This window comes from Sphaeramia orbicularis, chromosome 19 (genome assembly GCF_902148855.1).
Source record: "Sphaeramia orbicularis chromosome 19, fSphaOr1.1, whole genome shotgun sequence".
Lineage (NCBI taxonomy): Eukaryota > Metazoa > Chordata > Actinopteri > Kurtiformes > Apogonidae > Sphaeramia > Sphaeramia orbicularis.
In genome coordinates this window covers 40167641-40183907 of record NC_043975.1, presented here as the reverse complement: position 1 = coordinate 40183907, position 16267 = coordinate 40167641, and the positions used below count along the sequence as shown (strand labels likewise).

General features: G+C 41.9%; 1 protein-coding gene across 5 annotated transcripts in view; it reads right to left on the bottom strand.

Moving 5' to 3' along the window:
* LOC115410679 (histone acetyltransferase p300-like) overlaps positions 1-16267 on the bottom strand; it is an 83524-nt gene that overhangs the window by 39795 nt on the left and 27462 nt on the right. For all 5 annotated transcript variants that reach the window (XM_030122427.1, XM_030122431.1, XM_030122429.1 and 2 more), the window contains exons 9-14: positions 4991-5108; positions 4574-4715; positions 4299-4373; positions 2723-2808; positions 2475-2627; positions 1598-2092 (exon numbers count right to left, since the gene is read on the bottom strand). In XM_030122427.1, the coding sequence (XP_029978287.1) occupies positions 1598-2092; positions 2475-2627; positions 2723-2808; positions 4299-4373; positions 4574-4715; positions 4991-5108 (1069 nt within the window). The remainder of the gene's footprint in view (positions 1-1597; positions 2093-2474; positions 2628-2722; positions 2809-4298; positions 4374-4573; positions 4716-4990; positions 5109-16267) is intronic.

Here is a 16267-nt window from a genome sequence, read left to right as displayed (position 1 = left end):
CCCCATCCCCACCAGGTCCAGTCCTCCTCCATACCCTCCATCTCCTTCTCTGACCAGACCGTACCACTCTCAACCTCTGTAACAAACCTTGGTGTGAAACTGGACCCGAACCTCACATTTGAAAATCACATCAAACACCTATTTAAAAACTTGCTTTTTCCACCTTAAGAACATCTCAAAATACCAACCCTCTCTCTCAGTGATACAGATGCAGAAACACTTGTCCATGCCTTTGTCTCCTCAAGGTTTGACTACTGTAATGCCCTTATTTATGGGATTCCCAGGAAACGGCTACAAAAATTCCAGTCCATCTTAAACAGCGCGGCCAGAATCCTCAAACAGACCCATAAACTGGAACACGTCACTCCCGTTCTCCATAACCTCCACTGGCTACCAATACCCTTCAGAATTAATTATAAGACAGCCCTCATCACCTTCAATTGCATCCACAGAAATGCCCCGACTGCTTCAAGGACCTCCTCACCCCTCAGACTTCCACCCGTAGTCTCCGGCCCCACAGCACCAACCTCCTCCTCCCCCCAAGAACTAAATTTCGGACCACAGGAGACCGGGCATTCTTTTCTGCTGCTCCCGTATCTGGAACTCCCTCCCTGACCTCCTCAGTCACTAGACTCCTTCAAAAAGGGGCTAAAGATTTTCCTATTTAGACAGGCTTTTTATGGTCCACCATGATGCTTTGTTTTATTCGCTTAGTATTTTATTCCTGATACAGTATTTTATTTTTTATTGGACTGCCTTCTCTCTGTAGCACTTTGAGATTCTGCTGAATGAAAAGTGCTTTATAAATGCAATATATTATTATTATTTTTTTATTATTATTATTATATTAGTAAAACCAGTTCTAGTTTTTAAGTTATATTTCAATTTGTTGTGCATCCATGTGTCTCACCCTGTCTTCCCCCCTCCTCCTCCGCCCCTCCCCCCAATCTCCATTTCACTCTCTATTCTTCTATCCCTCTCTCTTTAACCCCAACTGGTCAAGGCAGATGGCCATCCTCCAAAGCGGGGTCTGCTCAAGGTTTCTGCCTGTTAAAAGGAAGTTCTTCCTTACCACTGTCACCAAGCGTTTGCTCCTGAAGGATTCTGTTGGGTGTCTGTAAATTGGCTTATTAACAGTCTGGTCTTGACCATCTCTGAATGTAAAGTGTCATGAGATAACTTCTGTTATGATTTGGCACTATGTAAATATAATTTGATTTGATTAATACCCCCGCCACACTTTGCCCCTCCTGCTCAAAGTTCACATTTTCACAAATTTGTAACAAAATTAAAAAATAAATTAATTTTTTTTAAAAATTCAGTCATCAAACTGTGCACTGCGCCTCTCCTAGTGGAAAACAAAATGTGTGTCAAATTTCAATAGAATCAAGTAAAGAGTCTTTAAGAAATAGACTTGACAAAAACGTAGGATCGATAGATGGACCTAAGTCCCCCCCCGCCGTATGGGCGGGCAGGGGTATAAAAGCCATTATGCCAGAGGTACCTGGGGATTTGAAGAGACAGAATAAAAAATGACTCTCACTGCAATGGAATAAACAGAATGTGTGGAACACGTATAAAGCTAAATCCCACTGACCGGAGTGCGTGGAAGCTGAGGGCCATGTGATGTAGAGTTGCTGGCCAGCCCAGGATGTGATGGAGTGGTGGAGCCTGTGGGTCCCATGTGTTGCTGCTGGAGGGGCTTGTTTGAACCTGGCCCTCCCTGGCTGAGCTGGTTCTGCTGGGGTGCTGGAGGTGGAGCCAGTTGTGGTGCATTAGGGGTGTGTGGTTGCGGAGTCTGGGCCCCAGCAAGTCTAGGGGGCGTCTGGTGAGGTGTAGGGGATCGACTATGAGCAGGGGAGGGGGAGCTGCCACGCATGGCTCCCAAGTGAGGGATAGAGTTTGGTTGCTGGTTTGTGTTAGATTGAGTCATTGTGGAAGCTGGGGGTCCAGCAGCTGAGTTTGGACATCCGCCACCTACACTCTGGGGACCCAAGGACCCCACTGTGGAGGATCCAGTAGGGCCACTGACTGAGCCTGGCTGTGCTAAAGGGCTGGCAACTGGAAGGAGTGGAGGAGTGCCCATCTGTGTCTGTGGGTTCAAGAGGGAAAGGAGAGGGTGGGAAGAGAGCAAACACAGGCCATTAAAAGATGGCATTTAACAAGATTATTTAAAAAGTAAAAGTGTTATTAAGAGAGAAACTGATTACCAATAACTAATATCAGAACATTTCTCTGGAAATAATGACTTTGGTGCAAAACAATTTTTTAAAATTTTACAGCTAATTTCTAAATCTGTCTTGACAAATCAACCATCAATATGTAGCTGTATCCATAATTAAATAAACATACAAACATTACCACAAATTTGAGGTTCAGAATCTTCTTTCTACTCACTAGCGTTGATTAAAGTATGAAATGTAACACTGACACACTTCCACTAATGCAGTATTTGTGGACTTCGGGCACCTTACCTGTGCCATGCCCCCTGGTACACCAGGCTGGGTCATTCCAGGCTGAGCTGTGCCAACACCTGGTCCTGTGGCAGGAAACTGTCCCTGGGACAGATACTGGTTCTGCAGCTGATTGACATTGGTCTGCCCTATTCTGGGCCCAACCACTCCTATCTAGAACGTAGACAAAAGGGTGCAGACAGAGGTCTTACACAGCTGGATGGCATAATTTCAGCAGATCAATTTGACAGGTTAAAATCAGTACCCACCTGGTTGCCAGAAGCCCCCAGAGGAAGAGGAGGTGTGGACCTCTGGCCCATCGACTGTATCCCCATCTGATTGAACTGATTCATACCTGAAAAAAGAAACAATACATAGTTGGTTACACAGGGTACACAGTTTCAAACTGTGATCACAAAAATTGTACGCTTTTGTTAAATACTTTTTTTTAAAACAGTGTTAAGTGTCTACAATTAAACTGTTCAACATTAAAAATATGTATTACACATCTCTTCATAACAAAGACTGTGTCCTGGTCTTAAAGGTCCTGTACAGACTTTCTGCGTGATCTTAAAAAAGTCTCATTTTTAGATGTATGCCTGATCGTAGTCCACAATTTAAAATGAGATTATGAACTCCAAAATAGGTAATTTCCAAACGCTATTTCCAGCTTCCCTGTTCGGGTCGGACAAGACTGGACTGATTTATGGCAGACTTACATCACTATGACAACACCACACCAAATGGCAGAGGTTAGCAGTGAGAAGTAAGCTGAATGAGTGAGGAGTAAAATCTGTCCTTCTTCCTCAAGAAAAGGGATTTCTTGGATTTATTTTGTTGTAATGGTGGACACTGGAACTGGAGCTGGACTGACAGAAAGAAAAAGAAAACTAAACAGGAGAGTGAAAGAGCACAGACTAGAACAGGGGTAAACCTCTGCATTGAACCCATGGGGAGAACTAAAGGAGTTAAATGGAATGAAAACGGACCTGGAGTTGGCCCTCTTCCTTCTACACAGATATAGAATGCTTCTGTTCTTTATACATATGCAATGGAACATTGTATTTTACCATAGTTACTGTTTGTAGCTCAGTCAAACACTTAGTAAATGCCTCTCTGTTAGCCACAAGGCTAGCTCTTGGGCGTCAGTAATATGTTTTATTTGGAGCATTGTTTCAGTACCAAACTAAGGGCTTTGTAAGGTGAGAATGAAATGGTTCTATACGGAGTTTAATGTTCATGCCGGGGCCTGTATACTAAACTTACCCTTCAGGAACAAGACAATTCTAAAAGGAGAATACTGTGAATGGAGAAGGTTGAAGCAGCTAGCGCTGAACTGCTAAAGCAGAATGATGAAGATGTTGAATGACTGAAGTCATTTCTGAAAATGACTGAATACGTTGTGGAACAGAATACTTTGTGTATATTATTAGGACATGTCTTAAACACCGGTCTGTGAGTAACACTTACAAGCTCCTGCGTAAAAGGGACATAGAAGCAGTAGTTGGACTTTCAAAGTTTGGTTTCACTTTTGTTTTCACGCCAGTTACTAAACTACGCTACAAACGGACTTTATGAAGTTTGCTTGTCTTGTTTCAAACGTCACTTTGCACCCTGCAAGTTGTTGTTTTGAAAAACGAAATGCAGAGTTGTAAAGAGGATCCGCTCTTCAGTAATTAGCTTCCAAATACCTTGGCCAGAGGTATGCCTTTACGACAGTAGGCGCTAGTGTTCATGGGAAGAAGAGTCTCTGTCCCTTAAAAACACCACCGATTCCGGCTGAAGGTGTCGCTGCAATCCACTTTAAATGAATTCTCTGTACAGGACCTTTAAGTTGTTATTTACCTGGTCCTTGCATCCTGTTGACCATCTGATTTGGTCCAGTTGGTCGCACCATTGATGGATCAGGGAGGGGACCGTCTGTATAAAGGCAGAGGGTGGTCAATGAATACTGGCCAATAAACAAGTTATGTACTATTTTAAAATATACGTTTACATATGAGCTACAAATACAAAATTACCGACATGTACAAAATTGACCAAAGTGAACTAAAATGCAGCCTATTAGGCCCAATCCATGTATCAGTAAAGAAGTAACAACTAGTCCTCCATCCACTTACTTGAGGGTAGTCCAGCAGGGGACTGACCTATACTGGCCGGCCCAAGGCCCAGACCCTGCTTCTGGAGCCGGGTCCTCCTCTTCTCCTCCAACTCTTTCTGGATCTTATAAATTTTCTCTGCTAATAGGTGATAGTACTCAGCCTGCCAAAAAGAGAAAAGCGATAGGTACAAAAAAGCCAATAGGTTTACATATCCCATGCAATTAAATGAACCTGTGACTGGCATGTGTAACATGACAAACCATTGCTTTACCAGCTATTAAATACATATAAAAAATGCTGTCAGACTCCTACATTTTCCCCAGAATGACAAAGTGATTTTTTTCTGCTTTACTCAACAAGGCCAGAAATGAAAGACAAACTTCTGAGAAGCTAACTTTTTTGCGCAATCCAGTATGCTTAAGGAGACTAACTTACTCTACTGTTGGCGGACTCATACATGTCTCCCTCCACTTTTCTAGCATAGGCCACTAGATTCTCCATTCGACGGTCTTTTAATGCAGCAGGATCTGGAGTTGGAAAGATGGCCTGGACACTGTAGGCAGGAGGAAAAAATACAGAGTGAAAAAAAGAGTAGAATGTAGTGAAAGTTTCATTCATGATACAATATTGTCTTGATACTGTAGCTTTTAACATTTGAAGAAATGCGATAAACACCAACTTTAAAAAAAAAAAAAATTGAGTTACCGCCAAAATAAGCTTCACATTTGGTCTCTATTCAAATTTTTAACAAATGCGATATCTGCTGTGTTTCCCTGCGCTGTTTCTTTCCTTTTTTACTCAAACCAAGTCAAACGGCAGTCCTGATTTTCAGCAGAATGCAAAATTTCCATTCAACCAATCACGCCACACCATTCCAACATGCAAACTGTCATGGCGGCACCCTGTCAGTTAACACTGGTAACCACAGTCATCTTTCAAATGTGTTTTTAGTAAGGCTGGGCAATTTTATCGATTCTGCAATATACATCTATATTTTGTTTCCCCAGAAAGCATAGATTTTTCAGTCGTGAGTATCGATACATTGAGCCCCATTCAAATCCCCCATGTTCCGTCTGGCACGCTGCTCACTGCCCATTTTCCCCGTTCACTTTGCAGGAAGAGCAATTAAGTCAGCCAGCAGCTAGTGTCGCTGTAGAGCATTTCTAGCAACTTACCCATCTAGATACTGTCTTTACACAGACGCCGGCGTCTTTCTCTTCCTGTTTACACAGCCAGAGCTAAGTGATTCAGGAGAATGGTGGCAAATATAAACCCAGCACCTTCATACTTAAAAACAGATGTGTGGGAGCACTTCGGGTTTCAAAAAAAGAAGGAAAGCGATGCTAGACTCTATGTCCGGGTATCGGGTTGTCGAGCCACCTGCCATCAACTGCCACCCAATCCACATTGCACCCGGCCCCTACGGCTCCCTCGGTGGATGGTGAGTCCATCAGAGGGTGGGCCCACGTCGCTCCTTCGGGCTAGGCCTGGCCGGGCCCTGTGAGCAAAGGCCCGGCCACCAGGCGCTCACTTACAAGCCCCAACCCCAGGCCTGGCTCCCGAGTGGGGCCCCGGCTGTGCCAAGCCGGATGACGTCACGTTCTTTTGATGTTTCATCTTCATAGGGGCTTTTGAACTGCTCTTAGTCTGGCCCGTCACCCAGGACCTGTTTGCCTTGGGAGACCCAACCAGGGGCATAAAGCCCCCGACAACATAGCTCCTGGGATCATTTGGATGCCTCCTGGATGCCTCCCTTGGGAGATGTTCCAGGCATGTCCCACCAGGAGGAGGCCTCGGGGAAGACCTAGGTCACGCTGGAGAGACTATGTCTCTTGGCTGGCCTGGGAATGCCTCGGGGTCCCCCTGGAAGAGCTGGAGGAGGTGTCTGGGGAGAGGGAAGTCTGGGCATCCCTACTTAGACTGTTGCCCCCGTGACCCAGCCCCGGATAAGCGTCAGATAATGGATGGATGGATGGATGGAAGGAGTGCCAGGGCAAATTCTTTGCTGCCACACTATATATTTCAGTTTAAAAATTCATCTCTGCATAAATGAGCGATAAGTTTCACTTTCACTTCCGCCGGTGGCACGGCCTGCATCACCCTGTACCCCACAGTATTATAAGTAGGAAACCGGCCGAGCTCTGCCCGCCCCCATGACTGACTGAACCACTAACGCGTGCACCCCCCCACCCATGGCTGAACAGTGCGCATATCTGCTCCCACTCTTCGTCCATTATTACAAATCCTCCTTCCTTTTCCCATTTTCCTTTGATGTATTTAGTGGAATGATTATTAAGATTTGAAACACTCTGTGATATTATCCCTCTTGAGAGTTCTGCTTTGTATGCTTTTATAAAAAGTTTAATAAGGTAAACATCATTAAGTGTCTTTTGTCTTAGCCTGCAACAGTTAAATAGTCAGAGCAGATAAATATATAACAATAAAGGGCTGTCTACATCAAGCTCTACAACAACACCTACATAGTCTATACATTTGTTACAACTCAACTGCATGCTCACACCACAACTATAATGATGAAAACATTTATTATTCCCCATGTGCTTGCAATGTAATGCACAGGGGACTAATGTTTGTCATATTTATTATTATTATAATTATTATTACTATTATTATTCCCCATGTGCTTGCATGTTATGCAAGGCACAGGGGACTATTGTTTGTCATACGAGGGCTGTTCAATAAGTTCATGGCCTCACCCAGAAATACTGGTTGTTATAATGCAGGATGTTACATTCTTTCGTGATGGGATAGTGATGCTTGAACATCGATGGACCAAGTGCATTGCTGTAAATGGAGATTATGTTGAAAAATAAAATATAAATTATCAGTCTGTGTTGTTCTGTTCTGGGTGAGGCCATGAACTTATTGAACGGCCCTCGTATTTAGGGGCTCGGGGCCATAGGCCCGAGCACCTATTGTTGTTGCTCGCACCTCTTTCACATATTATTATTATTATTATTATTATTATTGTTAGGGGCTCGGGGCCACAGGCCCGAGCACCTATTGTTCCTTGGGCCTCTTTCAGTCACATATCATCATTCCTCATCTTCTGGACAAGATTTCAAGGATTAATAGGGTCTAAGGCACTGGGAGTACCCCTGCAATTAATACATCAAAATGTGCGGTTTCATTGGGAATAGCGTGCTATGTTATTTGCGTAGAGATTTGTGAATGTTTCACAGAGTTATTCATGAAAAACATGCAAAAAAAGTCCCATATAAATGAATGGGGAGAGGAAAAAAATCAGCCACAAAAGTCCACTTGTTTCCGACTGCTACTGCTTCGACATACTTTGACCTACAGACTTAATTTAAACTTTAAAACGCAGGCATTTTTGTTGTCTCCACAGCAATGTACCTTGTTCGAGGATGAGGTTTACGGTTTTTGATAGATGGGTCTTAAAAAAGTGTCAGATTTGTCAGACCAGACCAAAACAGAGTGACATTCCTCGCATACCTCATCTCACCAGAGTGGGACAGACCACAAAAATCACCTCAAAATTTTCTGGATAACTCGTACTCCCGGCCAAACGATATATAGGAGGCAAATGATTCTTTCCAAAAATGTAGCCATGGTTCTTGGGCTTCATATGAACCTATGTTTGAAGACCTAGCTCTTTTTAAAGTGAAATGGCAGGCAGTAGTATGGAGGCTCATCCTTTTTTCTGTTCCATAGGAGGCACTATAACTGAATTGATCTTTTCCTGGTAAGTTGACTGTTTCATTAGGAATAGTGTGCTATGCTATTTTTGTAGAGATTCGCAAATTTTTCGCAGTTATTCGTGAAAAACATGCGAAAAAAGTCCCATAGAAATGAATGGGAAGAGGAAAAAAAATCAGCCAGAAAAGTCCACTTTTTTCCGACCACTACTACTTCGCCATACTTTGACCTACAGACTACATTTTAACTTTAAAACGCAGGTATTTTTGTCCTCTACGCACAACTGTTGTTGGTATGAGGATGGGGTTTACGATTTTCAATAGGTGAGTCTTCAAAAACCCCTGGGTTGAGTGAAAATTGGCCAAATTTCCTGAGTTAGAGTGTGTGATGTCATAACGCTAGAGTGGAAGAGCAGCGAAAATTCAACTGAAAATTCTCTGAATAACTCGCCCTCCAGGCCAAACGATACATCGCAGGCAAATGATATTTTCCAAAAATGTAGCCATGGTTCCTGGGCTTCAGATGAACCCATGTTTGAAGACCTAGCTCTTTTTCAAGTGAAATGGCAGGCAGGAGATTGGAGGCTCATGCCTTCTTTCCTCCCATTAACTCTCCATTATATGGGATTCCTACTTGTCTTGGTCAGTTGACTGTGTTTACACTGCCCTAACTCAGTCATTTCTCAAAGTACGGGAAAAAAACCTACATCTGTGTGTTCCCCAGGTCTCTCTGACGCTCACAGTTATATCGGTTTTCACCTATCTTTTATGGTTTTTCCGTAATTAGCAGTTGATCGGGACCTGTTCTGATCCAGTCTCTGCTTATTCATGCTGCTCTGTGTGTCAGTTTAATTCTCTGTTTGTGTAAGTGGAGCGCCCTTGCTGCGGTAACGGCCCCACTGCTCTGTGTCCCAGGTGTGTCCAATAAACCTAATCAATCTGACATGTTTCTCCTCCCACAGCAACCCTGTGGAGTCCATAGCAACGCTGTGTGTGTGAGACAGTACTGCTACCACTACTACTAATACCACTAATACTACTACGACTACAACTACAACTACTATTACTAGTATAACTCCTACTAATAATAATACTACTAATACTATTAATACTACTACTACTTCTACTACTACTGCTAAAACTACTACTACCACTACTTCTACTACTACTATTCTTACTGATACTACTACCACTACTAGTACTACTTCTACTACTAAAAATACTACTACTACCAGTGGCGTGCACAGACATTTAGAGGGGCAGGTCCTCAGCCAACGAAAAAGGGCACACCTCTCCTGAGTCCGACAATCCTGATCTGCAGTGTTTTCAGAAATATTGGTCCGCAATAACTTGCCATCACTGTTTATTCAGTATTACACATATGTTAGCATTCTACAAAACAATTTACTGCTACTGCAATGGCCTTACACTATTTGCACCAAATAACTAGAAAAAAAACAAACAAAAAACATTCTACTTATAAAGTACAATGAGCACAGGCCTTAAGAGTCCAGGAGCAAAAAAAAAAATGACTAGAGGAGGATTATGAACCACCCAACTGCATTTTGCTGCAATTGATGAATAAGAAACATCAAATTGCGCACTACAATGAACATTGTAGACCAGGGGTGTCAAACTCATTTTAGTTCAGGGGCCACATACGCTTAATATGATCTAAAGTGGGCCGGACCAGTAAAATAATATAAATAATAGGATAAGAACTTTTGAGTGAAAAAAGTAAATTCTGTAATGAAAATGTTTACATCTACGAATTGTACTTGAACATAACATGAACAAATATGAACAACCTGAAAATTTGTTAGAAAAATAAGTGCAGTGTTAACAATATTACACCTCAGTTTATCATTTACACAAGTGAATCACAACTTAGAGATCACAGTGGATCTACAAATACACAAAACATTAATTAATAGGCAGAATATTATTAAAATTCCACATACTTCTCTTAAGACATTTCAGATATTCACATTTTTTGTAAAAAACTTGTCTGTAAATATAAACATTTTTGTGTAATTTTACTTTTTATTCACTAAAACAAAGAGACAAATTTACAGTTTTCATTATTTATAGGTTATTATGATAGTATTTTACTGGTCTGATCCACTTTAGACTGAAATGACCTAAAATGATTTTAACATCCTTGATTATTAATATCTTCAGTGTAATTTTTGCATTTCACAAATTCATCCCAGGGGCTGGATTGAACCCTTTGGCGGGCTGGATTTGGCCCCCGGGCCACATGTTGGGACACCTGTGTTGTAGACATACAGATTTTTTTTCATGCTTGTGTAACTTATCATAATGACAGACAACAACTTTGACAATAATTTAATAATCTGAAACTTCACATCCCAATAATTTCCAAAAAAGGGGATTTGATTTAACTTTCATATTATGTGTAATACTCAAATCAATGCGAATGTAACATGAAGCCTAGCGTCTGGGTGCTCACCTCTGATCTGCTCCTCTGGTCCACTCCCCAGAAACTACAAACTACACAACCTCTGTTCAGCCTGACACCACAACAACACGCACTTTTAGACACAGTTTGGATTAATAGGCTATTATATATTTGTGACTCTGGAAATATACCAGGTACTCACAACTTTTCACGCAAATAAGTAGCAGAGGATCTTCGTCGATTTGCTGGTTCGCCCCTCCATCTCTCCTCACATTATCAAATGCACTGAATTAGCATCCCCGGGCCGTGGGCTGTGACCTCTCCGCTAGTGACAGCTAATCACCCGACATGCTAGTATTGGGCTACTGGCTACACTAACCAGCCAAACTTGTGGGGAACGGGACAAAGATTTGCTTAAACAGTTGTAAGTCAAAGGCACCGCTATTCTTACCAGTTTGTCTCTTGCAAAAAGTCGAGGCCATGCGATATGTGATCAGCAATAGCAGAGCTCCAACCGCATTAGTCGAACACAAGCAGAGCAGGAGAGAGGCAGTGAGAGGAGGCGGACTCAGGGAAGGACAGGAGGCACTGGCATTTGGATTTAACTTAATATTAGAATATGGTTATAATGTCATGTCGATGCGGACTCTATTGTCTTCTTTGAATGAGGAAAAAAATAAATAATTACATTAAAAAAAAAAAAAAACAATGCCAGAAGGGCACCGAGGCCAGAGGGGAAGGTCTTGAGGGACACCTCAGGTCTACCTGTGCACGTCCCTGACTACTACTACCACTACTACAACTAAAAATACTATTACTACTACTAAATATACTACTACCACTACTACTACTACTACTCAGTGGTGCAGCTTGCCATTAGGCAAGGCAGGCAGCTGCTTGGGGCCCCTAAGCCAGCAGGGGCCCCCAAAGGACCAACAGACTTGACACAAACAGTCTAAAGAATAAGTTCACTACACAGCGGCAGTGAGAAGTTGCAGTAACAACCAGCTGTCTCAAATTCTCTGAAGGGACCCCCTGAGTCCAAATTGCCCCTCCCCACCTGTCTGTCTCTGTCAGAGTGAGATATTGCGTACAGGTTGCATGCTATGCATATATATTTATTTATTTATTTTTTGCTTGGGGCCCCAGGGGACCCTTTCTGCGCCACTGCTACTACTACTAAAAATACTACTACTACTACTAGTACTACTAAAAATACTATTACTACTACTACTAACAGTACTACTACTAAAAAGACTACTACTAAAAATACTGCTACTACTACTAGTACTACTAAAAATACTATTACTACTACTACTAACAGTACTACTACTACTACTTCTAAAAATACTACTACTACTACTACAGCTATTAAAAATACTACTAATACTACTACTACTACTAAAAAATACTACTACTACTAAAAATACTACTATTACTACTACTACTACTAAAAATACTACTAAAACTACTACTACTAAAAATACTACTACTACTTCTATTAATACTGCTAATGGTGACGTCCATCAGACGCCAAACTTGGCACACAGATGGGAGTTCAGAACACAGAATAGCCCTCTAACCATGAAGTCTTTGGCAATGTCGAACCGACATGCCCCCCCGAGCCCCTCTCACGATTTTCGCCTGTGGAAATTGTCTAGTTAGGGGCTCGGTGCCCTAGGCCCGAGCACCTATTGTTGTTGCTCGCACCTCTTTCAGTCACATATTATTAGGGGCTCGGGGCCCTAGGCCCAAGCACCTATTGTTGTTGCTCGCGCCTCTTTCACATATTATTAGGTGCTCGGGCATCGACACGAGCACCTCTCTCCCATTGTTCACCACGAGCACCTATTGTTCTTCCGCCCGTTTCTTCTTATTTTTCATCTTCCGGACAAATTTCACCGATTAATACGGCCTCGGGCGTTGTGACGACATCTGCAAAATTATACATCAAAACGTGCGGTTTCATCGGGAATAGTGTGCTATGTATTTTTTGTAGAGATTTGTGAAATTTTCGCAGAGTTATTCATGAAAAACATGCGAAAAAAGTCCCACAGAAATGAATGGGAAGAGGAAAAAAAATCAGCCAGGAAAGTCCACTTTTTCCAGCCACTACTACTTCGCCATACTTTCACCTACAGACTTCATTTAAACTTTAAAACGCAGGCATTTTTGTCCTCTCCGCACGAATGTACTTGGCACTAGGATGGGGTTCACGGTTTTCAGTAGGTAAGTCTTCAAAAACCCCTGGGTTGAGTGAAAATTGGCCAAATTTCCTGAGTTAGTGTGTGTGATGTCATCACGCTAGAGTGGAAGAGCAGTGAAAATTCAACTGAAAATTCTCTGAACAACTCGCCCTCCCGGCCAAACGATACATCGCAGGCGAATTATCTTTTCCAAAAACATAGCCATGGTTCCTGGGCTTCATATGAACCCATGTTTGAAGACCTAGCTCTTTTTAAAGTGAAATGACAGGCACTAGTTTGGAGGCATATACCTATACCTTCTTTCCTCCATTAACTCTCCATTGTACCGGATTTTTTGTTGTCCTGGCCAGTTGACCGTTTTTACACTGCCCTAACTCCGTCATTTTTCACAGAACGGGAAAAAACCTACATCTGTGTATTCCCCAGGTCTCTCTGAAGCTCACAGTCATTTCAGTTTTTCGGGCGCTGGGAGTACCCCTGCAATTAATACATCAAAATGTGTGGAATAGTGTGCTATGACTCAAGGTAGAGATTCATGAATTTTTCGCAGTTATTTGAGAAAAACATGTGAAAAAAGTCCCATAAGAAATGAATGGGGAGAGGAAAAAAATCAGCCACAAAAGTCCACTTGTTTCCGACTGCTATTGCTTCGCCATACTTTGACCTACAGATTTAATTTAAACTTTAAAACGCAGGCATTTTTGTCATCTCTGCAGGAATGTACCTTGTTTGAGGATGAGGTTTACTGTTTTTGATAGATGGGTCTTAGAAAAGTGTCAGATTTGTCAGAAAAGACCAAAACAGAGCACATATTCCTGGCATACCAATCTCACCAGAGTGTGAAAACAGCTCAAAATCACCTCAAAATTTTCTGGATAACTCGTCCTCCCAGCCAAACGATACATAGGAGGCAAATGATTCTTTCCAAAAATGTAGCCACAGTTCCTGGGCTTCATATGAACCTATGTTTTAAGACCTAGCTCTTTCTAAAGTGAAATGGCAGGCAGTAGTATGGAGGCTCATCCCTTCGTCTGCCGCATTGGCAGCAATGTAACTGAATTGATCTTATCCTGATAAGTTGACTGTTTTTACACTGCTGTAACTCAGTCATTTCTCACAGTACAAGTAAGAAAACCACATCTTTGTGTTCCAGAGCTCTTCGTGCCAGTCATGATCACTGTAGTTTTCACTTATCTTTTACAGTTTTTCTTCAATGAACAGCTGTTCCGGACCTATTCCAGAGCTATTTCTGCCTGTCTTTCTGTCTTCTGAGCCCACTTCCCCCAAACAGCCTGAACGTCACCCTGGCAATGAGAGGTCTACTAAGGGTCATTGGAGTCAAATTACATTGGTGCAGGGGTATAGGTCGAATTTAAGAAGAGGGGGGCAAGCTGTAAATACTGACTGAATGAAATAATACTGAATTAGGCTCATACTGCCACCTAGTGGTCCCACACGGTAACTTGGTTACTTTTTGTCCGATCTCCACTAAACTTGACCTGGTTAATGTTACTCCCGCTCTGAACAAAATACTGAATCTGACTGATACTGCCACCTAGTGGTCCTGCACGGTAACTGTCATTTTTGGTCCGATCTTCACCAAACTTGACCTGGTTGATGTTAGTCCGGCCTTGAATGCAATGAGACTAAATCAGGCTCATACTGCCTCCTAGTGGTCCCCTATGGTAACTGTCATTTTTTGTCTGATCTCCTCCAACTTGACCTGGTTGATGTTAGTACTTCCCTGAATGAAATAATACTGAATCTGGCTGAGCACTGCCACCTAGTGGTCCTGCACAGTAACTCTGTCATTTTTTGTCCAATCTCCACCAAACTTGACCTGGTTATAGGCCGTAAGGTGTACGCCGTATCGTTTCATCCTGTTCCGACATATGGGGCACTACAATCTTTTTACTCTGTTACAAAGATATATTGTTCCTGAGGTAAATGTCAAAAGTTCTCCATTTGCAATCCTGCAGTTTTTTTACAATCAGCATTTGAAGTCGGTCCTACTTCACTTTATTCGGGCAATGCTATCGTTATCATGTGTGCTGTGGTTTGAGTCACGTGTAACCTGCTGGTCCAATAAGAAAGCGTAAAACATCCAAGATAGCTGTGACCAGGAAGCAAGCTTCCTGTAGTTCGGAGGAGGAAAATACAACGAAAAGTTTTAAAAAGCCAGCAAAAATATGGAATATGCACCTCATATCCGTAAAAAAAGAAAAAATACAGGATTTTTCAGCCAAACAATGGGAAACATTAAGAAACTGTCGAACGATGGCTTTATTTGAGTGGTGAGAGCAGGACTATAACAGAAACTTATAAACACCATCACTACTGACTTTGACAATGTTCCAGAGGATGCTGGGTTTCATGCAACATGCTGCAGACGATTCATTGATTTAAAAAAAGCGATTGGATTCCACGGAGAAACATAAAAGAGAGAATCCAGATGTCAATGAATCACAGGGAGGCGAGTCTGTGCAAACAGGTGATGTCGGCAGAACCACAGGATCAACAAGTGAAACACCGAGGAAGAAATGATGGTCCAGGATGGGTCTGCCTTCTGTTTCATCTGGTCCTGTTCTGCCTGCGTTATGCATAATATGAAAAAAAAAGTGGATAAATACATCACCATGTCTGGCACATGCACAAAGGATTATCTTTCACTGGTACAGACGTTACCAGCAGGTGTGTAAAAAAACAAAAAACAAAAAAACAAAAAAAAACAAAAAAAAAAAACAAAAAACAAAAAAAAAATAAATAAATAAAAAAAAAAAAAAAAAAAAAAAAAAAAATATATATATATATATATATATATATCTGTCTCTTACACTCACACACTCACACTGTATATAAGTGTGTAAATTTATTCTATTCTCTACTACTACTACTGCTATTACTATTACTACTACTGTTATTACTACTGCTACTGCTATTACTACTATTACTACTACTGCTATTACTACTATTATTACTACTATTGCTATTACTATTATTACTACTACTACTACTATTACTACTATTATTACTGCTACTGCTATTACTACTACTGCTATTACATCTATTACTACTATTACTGATCATAACTCATTCTCTCTCTCACACGCAATGCTGCTTGCAGCTTTGTGAAACTCGGTGTGTGTGTGTTTCAGAAATGAGCCGCCTTCAATGTCAGCTACAAGATCTTCTCTTCTGTGAGCAGATCATCAGGCAAAGAATTATTATTGTTGTGAACCACCACCACCAAACATTCATACACCAGAGTGAGTGGCACTGGGTGGAGTGTCTTGCCCAAGAACACAACGGACTAACTAGGACAGAGCGGGATTTGAACCGCCGACCCTTCGGTTATTGGACGACCTGCTCTACCATCTGAGCCATGGCCACCCAGTCTTGCTGA